Source organism: Panicum virgatum, chromosome 1K, assembly GCF_016808335.1.
Source record: "Panicum virgatum strain AP13 chromosome 1K, P.virgatum_v5, whole genome shotgun sequence".
In the NCBI taxonomy this organism is placed as follows: Eukaryota; Viridiplantae; Streptophyta; class Magnoliopsida; order Poales; family Poaceae; genus Panicum; species Panicum virgatum.
The window spans coordinates 1,871,092-1,880,899 of record NC_053136.1 but is presented as its reverse complement, the minus strand read 5'-3'; the positions used below and the strand labels follow the sequence as shown (position 1 = coordinate 1,880,899).

Sequence of the window (9,808 nt, the reverse complement as noted above, 5' to 3'; positions counted from 1 at the left end):
AAGGTAGAGCTCGATCTCGTCCCCTCCAACACAGAAAAATTATGATCTGCATGAGAGAAAAATTATTGATAAGTAATTGACATGAATCTATGAATTTACTATAATAACAATATTCAGGGTCCAACTTAATTGACGTAAATTGCTGACTTCGATTTACTAGAAAGAAAACTCTTGGCAAGTAAGTAACATGGATCCATAAATTTTCTATAACATTTACTAATAAAAAAACTTTTAGTTTCGTGCTACTTAGACCTAAGTCCATAAAATCAACCACAACAAAAGAACCTGATGAAATCGGCACAATTCAAAGAAAGTAGCAAATTATATGGTTAATTTAGCATTGTACACAATCAATGAAGGATCAATGAAGGTCTAGAAAATAGATAGAATCATACTGGAGAAAGGCCGAATCCCACTGCATTTGACACCGATGTTTCATCTCCTAAAAGATCGTCCTACTACGAGAGTCCCCTCAACACCTTCTCCATTCCATTGAACCCCAGAACCTCTCGCTACGTTGGGAAGCTCCTGCCTCTGTATATATAGTTCCCCAATGTTCTTTAATTTTTAGTTCTCAGAGTGTGTCGAGTACTGTTTGCAGCACTGAGATCGACATCGTCGACCAATTATGGCTCATTTTCAGTAGCTAGGAAGCTACACTCATGTAACTTTGGGACATGCTCATAATTTGAAATCATAATTTAGAGTTCATGTTATTTAGAGTGAAATCATAATTTGTTGTTAAGAGTGAAATCATAATTTGTTGTGTAAATAAAGGTATATTTACAAATTTTTAAATGTATGAATGTATGTATGTATGTATGTGTAAAGTGAGTTTAAATTTCTTTTAAATATTTCATGTATATTTCTTGAATTACTTAGTGAAATATTTCTCGACCTCATCCATCGATCGGTACTTAGTGAAATTATCGATAGAATATTTCAAGTTCATTTCTTGAATTACTTAGAGAATATTACTCGACCTCGTCCATCGATCGGTACTTAGTCAAATGCTCGCAAATATGTGGATTATTTAGATAATTTTTTAAGGGTTTTATTTGTATTCATATTTTAGTTACGATGGACCCGCGACACACAGACGCGGAAGACGAACAGTTCTTGTTGAATATGATTGGCGAAGGTCAAGGAGATGTCGCTGAACAAGCTGATGATGGCAGCAATACCGACATATATTTGAATATGTCCGGTGATGGAATTGAGGCACCATCTATTCAGGATGACGCTGCTGCTGAACAAAGTGCTAATGTACATATCACAACTATAATTATTTGTAGTGACAATCATATTTTCATCTGAATCTATATGAATACTATGAATGTTTTTTTATAGCCGTCTGGATCATCGTCGCAGCAGAAAAAGACGAAGCGAGGCCCAACAAAAAAACTGGAAGGGCGGTTCATTATAACGGAAGTTGGTCCAGATGGCGAACCGATCGCTCCAGAAGCTGCCGCCAAAAAATTCATAAGACAATCCGGATGTATTGTCAGGGACCACATCCCGATCAGCTTCAAGCTCTGGAAAGCTTCCAATCCAAGCGAGGAACGGGATGCGGTACCCGAAAGAGAAAAAGAATGGTGCTGGCGGGAGCTTAAGAAAAACTTCACGGTTCCAGCTGAATCCGAAGAGATATGCAAGCACTGGACCCTGAGTAAAATGTCCGAACAGCTGCGATCATTCAAGAAAATTTTGACGAAGAAATATATCAAGACCGGGACCACACCCGTATTTACCGGCGAGCTCGAAAAGCTCAGGGGTCACTGGGATGCATTTGTAGAATACAAGTCTTCAGAGCTTGGGCTTCAGAAGGTGCAGAAGGCCAAAGACAACGCCTCGAAGAAAGTGTACCATCACACTCTAGGCCAAGGAGGCTACAAGCTTGCAGTACCCAAATGGGAGAAGATGGAGCAGGATCTGCTTGACAGAGGCATCCAACCTGCGACCATGAACTGGCCTGAAAGGTCAAGGACCTGGTTTTATGGTCACGGGGGAAGCTTGGACCCATTGACTGGTGACTGCGTCTATGGGCCAAACATCCAGCGAGCAGCCCAGAGACTACAGGAGGCCATACAAGCAGCGGCCGAGGGAACATTCAAGCCGGATAGAGAGAGGGACGAGCTGACTTACGCCCTTGGGAATCCAGAGCATCCGGGCCGCACAAGAGGCAAAGGCGTGGTTCCGTGGAAGTATGGGTTCAGGGATTACATTGAGTCATATAGAAGCCGGCAAAGAAGAAAGAATGATGAGCGGGAGCACTTGCGAAGGCTAGAGGAACGGCTCATGTCACACGATCAAAGACTGGAGGAAGAGGTTCAACGCCAAGTGGCTGTAGCAATGAGCCAGCAACAGCAAGCGCAAACGTTGCCTCCAGAGCCTAGTGTCGCAGTCGATCACCTGTCTCAGCGGAAAAGCAGCTGCGCTTCCACAGACGTCGCCGCCGCCGAGCCCACGGGGATCCAGGCCGCAGTTGAAGCGTCGGCCCCGCAGCGATTTCCAGTGGATGAGATCACCCACCGGACACCTTGTGACCTGCAGACTGCCGTTAAGAACTTAATGTTCACTGTTGCGTACGGTACCGCCATGCCAACCGAACCAGGCGACGTGTACCACGGGCAGCAAATTCCGCCTAGATACACAAGAGTTGGCGTGGAGCAGGTGTGCCAGGGTTGGGAGACGCTCGAGCTTGATATTCCTGGAGGCGATGGGGAGAGGACACTAGCAGAAGCCATTCATGGCTACATCCTATGGGATAAGCGCTACATTGTCCTAAAGTCGGATGATCAAACACCAAGACCGGCATTTCAGCATGCCTCTCCAAGACCGGCATCTCCGCAAAACTCCCCAAGGGCAGCACTGTCTCGGCAAGGTTCACCGGCACATTCTCCATCACCATCATCTCATGCGCCGATGAACACTCAAGCGTCACCGTCGCCTCCATGGTCACCCCCTCCGCCGCCGGCAAAGAAGCAGAAACGGCCGCCGGCAAAGAAGGTAGCTGCACCGGCTAAGGAGCCTCCAAAGAAGAAGGAAAAGAAGAAGAAAACCAAGGAGGCTCCTATTAAACCCTGGGACATGAGCCTTGAAGAATGCGATCGGATAACTCAAGAAAGAGTTAAAGAGCACTTCAAGCCGAAGCCGAAGCCGGAGCCCGAGAAAGTGATAAATCCGATAGATTTGAAATTTTTTAAGGGAATGTGCGAAGCAAATAAGAGAAAATTCATTCCGAGAGACCCCCCTTCAGACTACGAACGCACAATTATCAAAACTACTGAGAAAAAGAAGAGACAATCAAAGTCGTCGTCGTCCGACGTTCCACAGCTCGGAGCCCAAAAGAAACAATCAATAGAGCCTCTCGTAGTGGGACAGACGACGCAAGAACAAGACTTTGTTACATTTTTGAAAGAATCAAACCTGACGGCCGCTCAGATTGCAGGGGGAGAAGATATTCCAAAGGCCGATGTGGTCGTCAAATGGACGTTTGAGATCGGCAAAACTCTTGTACCCCCCGAAGTAGTGTCTGTGCTTCCAACGCAAATGTATAAGCTGCACCAGCACTACATGCGTGCGATGGCCGATTGCATCTTCATGCAGGGCGCAAAGATTAAAGATGACGATTTCTTACGGGGGGAGGCCATTCTATGGATAAACTGGGAAGAAATTTACCAACTATTCCATCAGGAGGCCCTCGACATCTCTATGGTCGCCTTGTGGGTTCTGTAAGTATTTTACTCTCCTTACGTATTGTTTTGCATGATCTCAACATACTGATCTCTTGATTTATTCGGTATCATGTAGAATGGAGATACATACTTGCAGAAGAAAGGGATACTCTCACCTCGGCTTCATCGACCCAATTACTTGTAATTGGAGGCTTCTACGCGACAATACCGATGAGATATTCCAAATGTTGTTCAAGTACATAAGCGTTTATCACAACAAGCAAATGATATTGTTTCCTTACAACTTTGCGTGAGTGATTCCTTCCGTCTAACTCTTTCTATTCTGTAATCGAATTGTTTAAACCTTAACTACCAAGAACTGCCTCCGTATAATCTTGCAGTTAACACTGGATCCTAATTGTCATAATTCCCGAGAAGAGCCTACTCGTGGTTATGGACTCATTGAGGAGACCTCCAGAACAATACGAAAATCTTCTTAACATGATGAAAAAGTAAATCTACCACTACTCCGTCGGTGACTGATAATTTGAATCACTTTGTTACTTGACTATAATTGTTCTAATCATGCACAGGGTTTGGAAAGAATTCGCTAAAAATCATCCAGGCAAATTTGACAAGGAATTGAAGATCAAGACAGATTTTCCGGTACGCGCTTGGATGATTCGTTGCACGATTCATTAGTTTTATTATATATTCATGTAAATACCTGATAATTTCTTCTCTCTTAAAGTGTATGAGGCAGAAACCAGGCACTGTATTGTGCGCATACTATGTATGCGAGAACATCCATGGTCTGGTAGGTCCTCCAAAGGACTGGACAGATTGGGAGGAGGAAGTAAGTAAAAAATTTGTTAATATTTGAACTCGTATTTTAATTAGTCGAAATTAATTATCCCCTTTTTCCATAGGTCGGGGAGATGCGCGATAAACTCATACCGGAGGAAAAGATTATGGCGATTCAAGAACAATTCTCCGGATTTATTGTTGAGCAAGTCCTCGATCCAAAAGGCGAATTCTACTACGATGGAATATCTAATATTGACAATCACAGCAAATATGACAATATACGCGTATATATGTAATTAAAAACGAATATAACTATGTAAATATATATGTGTGTCTATGTATTAAATTTCTATTTATGAGTATGTATGTATGTATTAAATTTCCAAAAGGCGAATTCTACTATGTAATTAAGAACGAATATACCTATGCAAATATGATGGAGTATGTATGTATTATATATATAAGCACTCCAATAATATATATGTGTATATATATATTTATATAATATTGGTCCTAGACATTTTCATATGTAAAGGAATTCACATGTATAGATATGTGTATACATATATATATATATATAAGTGAATTAATTTATATATGAAAACTATCTAGGACAAATATTATATAAGTAACTATATATATATGTATATATTAGTGGAGATCATACACACTGAATTCCAATACATAAGTTTAATTGAAATGCAAAAGTATAATTGAAATAGAAAAAGAATTGAGAAAAGAAAAACATGAAAAAAAAAGAGACCTTTTGTCCCGGTTGGTAACACCAACCGGGACAAAAGGGTGCGCCAGCCACGTGGGCGCTGGCTGCACCTTTTGTCCCGGTTAGTGTTACCAACCGGGACAAAAGGTCCTCTTTTGTCCCGGTTGCCACACCCGGGACAAAAGGGCGCCCCCTTTTGTCCCGGACAGGCGTTCCCGGTTGGGAAACCGGGACAACAGCGGTTTCCCAACCGGGACAAATCAACGTTTTTGTAGTAGTGCATTGGGTCCGCCGGCCCAGACAGATTTTGAAAAGATAGGTGGTAAATTACCGTAGCTAGTTGTTAATGGTCTATTATGACCCCATCATTTTATACGTAAGAACTTGATGCTCTTCCGGTCTGGCTTCGTCCCTGGAGATGGCTATATAGATAGCATTCGTTATTGTTTTCCTTAAAAAAATTTCTCGGCAAGCATTTCATTAAGAAGAGAGATATTTATAAAAAAATGTTTTTTGGTGTTCTTACCCCTGCTTTTAAGTGCAATTGTGATGTTGCCCTCATTTTTTTAATTTTGTGATTTTGCCTTTTATTTTTCACAAGTTGTTGCGATTTTGCCCTTAATCTTTGCGTATTTGCCCCTGTTTTGACCGTTGACTAGGGGTGGGTAAAATCGCAGTGATTTGTGAATAGTAAAGGGCAAAATCACAAAGTTAAAAAAAATAAGGGCAAAATCACAATTCCACTTCAAAGTAGGGGTAAAAACACAAATGCCCCCAAAAAAGTCTATAAAAAAGAAAGCAAATATATACAATGACCCTAAGCGTACCATCACTTCCTCACCCATATAATTACGTGATTTCTATTAAGCAGTAAGTACATTGCTGGTGAAAACTAAGGAGCAGATAAATCACGCATGCATGATGTCACATGCATGGGTTCTCATGGAGAAGGAGCAAACAAAAGTTTCAAAGCAGCAGCATCCTCATGTAGTCCTCCAGGACTGGGAGCCTCTGCTCCTTGTCGTACGAGTACATGACGCCGACCATCCTGGCGGCGTTGAAGCAGGCTCGTGCGAAGCTGGTGGAGAAGGTCCTCCTGGAGAAGCACTCCCTGTTGAGCTCCTCCCACTCCCTCTTGATCAGCCTCCGCATGTGTTCTTCGGCGTCGGCTGGGGTGCAGCTAGGGTTCTCCATCAAGTACAAGTCCCTGTAGGATCCATCCAATCCTTCCTGTGCTTCATCCTGCAAATTAATAAGATCCATGAAATTTTTTTAAAAAAATGTTATAATCAAGGGTTTCATGCATGCTAGATCTATATACTGAAATTTTCACTATGGATCGGATCAGATTAATTTTGTGAAAAGCATTTAACAAGCAGCAGTGTGCGTTCTGCAGACCTTGGCACTACCCAAGTCATCCCAAAGTCTGAGGATCTTGGCCACGCAAAAGATGGCAGGAGGGGCGTGATCACTGAGCTTTGCAGCATCCTCATTAGTACTTGTTACATGATGTTGCCCTAGAAGGTAGAATACGTGCGCAAATATAAGCGGCACTCCGGAAGTGACAACACCATTTCTCAGATAGTCCTCTGCGGCAGGAGCCTGACCGGTTGCCAGCCACTTTGACTCAACCATGAATCCATCAAACAGCACTTCCCACTGCAATGTCAAATACTATCTTAGTTTCTTTTCCTGAGAGCAAACTGAAGGAGTGTAGGGAAAAACAAGCAAGTTAGTAACATACTTCTTCCCTGAGATGATTGACAGGGTTGAATCCATGCTCCTTTTCGGCCATGTCTGCGATCTCATTTGTAATGGTGTAGAGAGCGTTGTAGCAAGATCTCATGCAACTGGGGAGTGAATCAGGAGCTGCAGTATTCCACCTGCAAATCACAATATGTATCAGCATATGCATGAAACAATCATTCAGATACATTAAGGTCTAAAACTCTGCATAATCATTTTTTTGTGATAACTTATTGGTGTTTTGCATTTAAAGTTGAGAACTGCTATATATGTGTATATAGTAAACGAAAAAGAAGCAGGAGAGATCACCCTATTATGGCAAAAAAAAAGGGAACATATCTAATGCAAACCATAATTTCGTGAAAACTCATGCAAACCACAGAAATAAAGTCGTCTAAAATTACCAAAAAAATCACACATCTAGATGATATGATGATACATAACCTTGTAAAATATCTTGTCCAAACTCGACTTCGTTTGTGAGATATAAAAATAACAAATTTCTAACAAATCATCTGGACAACTTCCTGGCCTGAAATTTGTTCTTTTTATATCTCACAGACGAAGTTGAGCTTGGACAAGATATTTTACAAGACTATGTATCATCATATCATCTAAATGTGTGATTTTTTTTGGTGAATTTAAACAACTTTTTGGTCGTGGTTTGCACGGGTTTTCACGAAGTTATGGTTTGCACTAGATACATTCCCAAAAAAAAAAAGACCAAGCTTACATTTTGACTGCCTTGGTGAGGAGGGATAGCTCCTCTAGTGTGCCAACAAGATCAAATATGTCATCCACAACATAGACAAGGGAGATTATCTTTGTGATCTCAATCCGGTATCTGGAGAAGGAAGATCCCTGCAGGACTGCCATGGGCCACATGTACCACTTGAGCACCTGGTCCCGGGCCACCGGTATTTCTTGAGCCAATCCTAGCCCCATCCACCATCTGCATCGTCGATCCATGAATAATCAAATCTGTCACAGTTATGATCTGACAAATAATAGAAAAACAATAATAATATAATGATCTCAACAACATCACCTACATGCAAATTATCACTACATAAAGCCTCTTGTCAGTTGGTCTAGCAAGTAACTAGCAAAAGCACTTGTTTGTTTACCTTTTAATCTCTTGCATTTCTTGCTGATGCTGCAGTTTGTTGAGCTGGAACTCTGCAATTGCCAACTCCTCCATTGCAATGTTTCTGGTGGGCAGGCTCTGGAGGTATCTAAGGTGGTGCCTGGCCTTGTACTGCATCAGGTTCAGGTGGTAGGGGTGGTCCAGGGACTGCCTCACGTACCTTGCAGGGCCTGGCTCCAGGTACCTGATGGCAGATGCGAGGTGCTTGGTTGAGAACTCCTTTGCCTTGTGCAGTGATGTTTCAACTCCCATGTCCAGGTGTGCCATGTCATGCAGGCTCAGGAGCCCCCTGACGTCCTTGCTGAGAGCTAGGGTGAAGTCGCCGTTGCAGTCGGTGAACCTCCGAAGCACGTCATCTGCCACACCGACCGACAAGGATCAATCATAGACACCATTCAGTATCCTTTTACATTTTGCGTCTACCACTGACCTGCTGAAACATCATGTCCGGTCTCTCTCAGCAACCTGAATGATAGGGTTGCATCGAGGAGGTCGTCGCTGTGGACGAGATCCTTGACCACGGCCATGGCGCTCTCGATCTCTTCCTCGAAGTAATGGTCGATGCAGAGGCGCTTGAGGTTGTCGATGGTGTTCATCATCTCCGGGCTGCTCTCCCGACGTTGCTGAAGAATCTTTTGTATGTTCTTCAGGCCCTCGTGCTGCAGGTGTGTTTCATGGAGAGTTACCATTCATTTTTTCCCAAAAAAACTTGAAACCTTATTGACGTCACGTGCTGCGAACATCATATAAGCCATGCTTTTTCATCAAGCTTATCATCACACTAGATAGGGCTATTAGGGTTCATTGAGAAATGAAAGGAAAAAAGGGATGGCCCACGCGCTAATAAGCTACCTGGAGGTCAAAGTCAGTGGGCAGCTGCGTTTTGGGCGCCAGCGAGGAGCGGATGCAAGCACCACGGGGGCGGCATCGTCGCCGGCCGTTCCCCGCCGCCGGCGAAGCAGGAGGGAGAAGAGGCTCCACGGAGGAGAAAGAGAAGATGTGTGCAAGTGCAGCAGCCATTGCTCGATCTAGTAGTTAAGTGGTCAGTTACTACTGATATATATATATAGAACTCAATGCAAACTACTTTGCTTTTGTGCAGTGTGCTCTTAGCTTATTGGGTTCTCTTTTGCACGCCCTCAAAATTATAGGGATCGGAGCAGTAGTCCTGGACTCCTGGATCGGAGAGATAGGAGAATGAAGCAGCTAGGCCATGGACTCCCTCTCATTTCAGATATTACTCCCTCTGTCCCATAATATAAGCATTTATAGATTTAGTCAAAATCAAACTTCTTCAACTTTGACTATAAATAATAATTAATTTATAAAGATTTATAAGATAAAAACAATATTACTAGATTTGTTAGGAAAGCAATTATCATAATATATAAATGTTTATATTTAAAATAATTCATTCATACGAATATTGATGGTCAAAGTTGAATAAATTTGACTTTGACCAAATCTTAAAATGCTTATATTATGGCATCTAGGGCAGGGACTCCTCCCTCATTTCAGATATTATGTGAACGCTAGCTACATTGTCTGTTGTGTGGTTCTGCAGGTTCTGAATCGAAGCATCATCAACAGCACATAAAAAATAATTTTGTTATTTAGAAGTATTAAATAAAGTCTAACTACAAAACTAATTCAAGATTCTAGGCTAATTCGCGAGGCGAATCTAATAAGGTATATTAATCCATAACTAAC

General features: G+C 42.4%; 1 protein-coding gene across 1 annotated transcript; it reads right to left on the bottom strand.

Annotated features, from left to right (window-relative positions):
- Positions 1-5,977: 5,977 nt before the first annotated feature.
- On the bottom strand, positions 5,978-9,297 carry LOC120704289 (terpene synthase 2, chloroplastic-like). Its single transcript, XM_039988669.1, has 7 exons — positions 8,951-9,297; positions 8,529-8,757; positions 8,079-8,454; positions 7,685-7,903; positions 6,950-7,088; positions 6,604-6,864; positions 5,978-6,447 (listed from the first exon to the last, which is right to left on the bottom strand). The coding sequence occupies exons 1-7, from the start codon at positions 9,116-9,118 to the stop codon at positions 6,172-6,174; spliced, it is 1,668 nt and encodes a 555-aa protein (XP_039844603.1). The 5' UTR covers positions 9,119-9,297; the 3' UTR covers positions 5,978-6,171.
- Positions 9,298-9,808: the final 511 nt, after the last annotated feature.

Bases quoted from the DNA above. Each gene is read 5' to 3' on its own strand.
- LOC120704289 (XM_039988669.1), bottom strand. From the start codon at position 9,118: ATGGCTGCTGCACTTGCACACATCTTCTCTTTCTCCTCCGTGGAGCCT. The intron at 7,904-8,078 runs GTAAACAAACAA...TCGACGATGCAG, and splicing joins GAAATGCAAGAGATTAAAAG to ATGGTGGATGGGGCTAGGAT. The intron at 6,865-6,949 runs GTATGTTACTAA...TTGACATTGCAG, and splicing joins TCAATCATCTCAGGGAAGAA to TGGGAAGTGCTGTTTGATGG.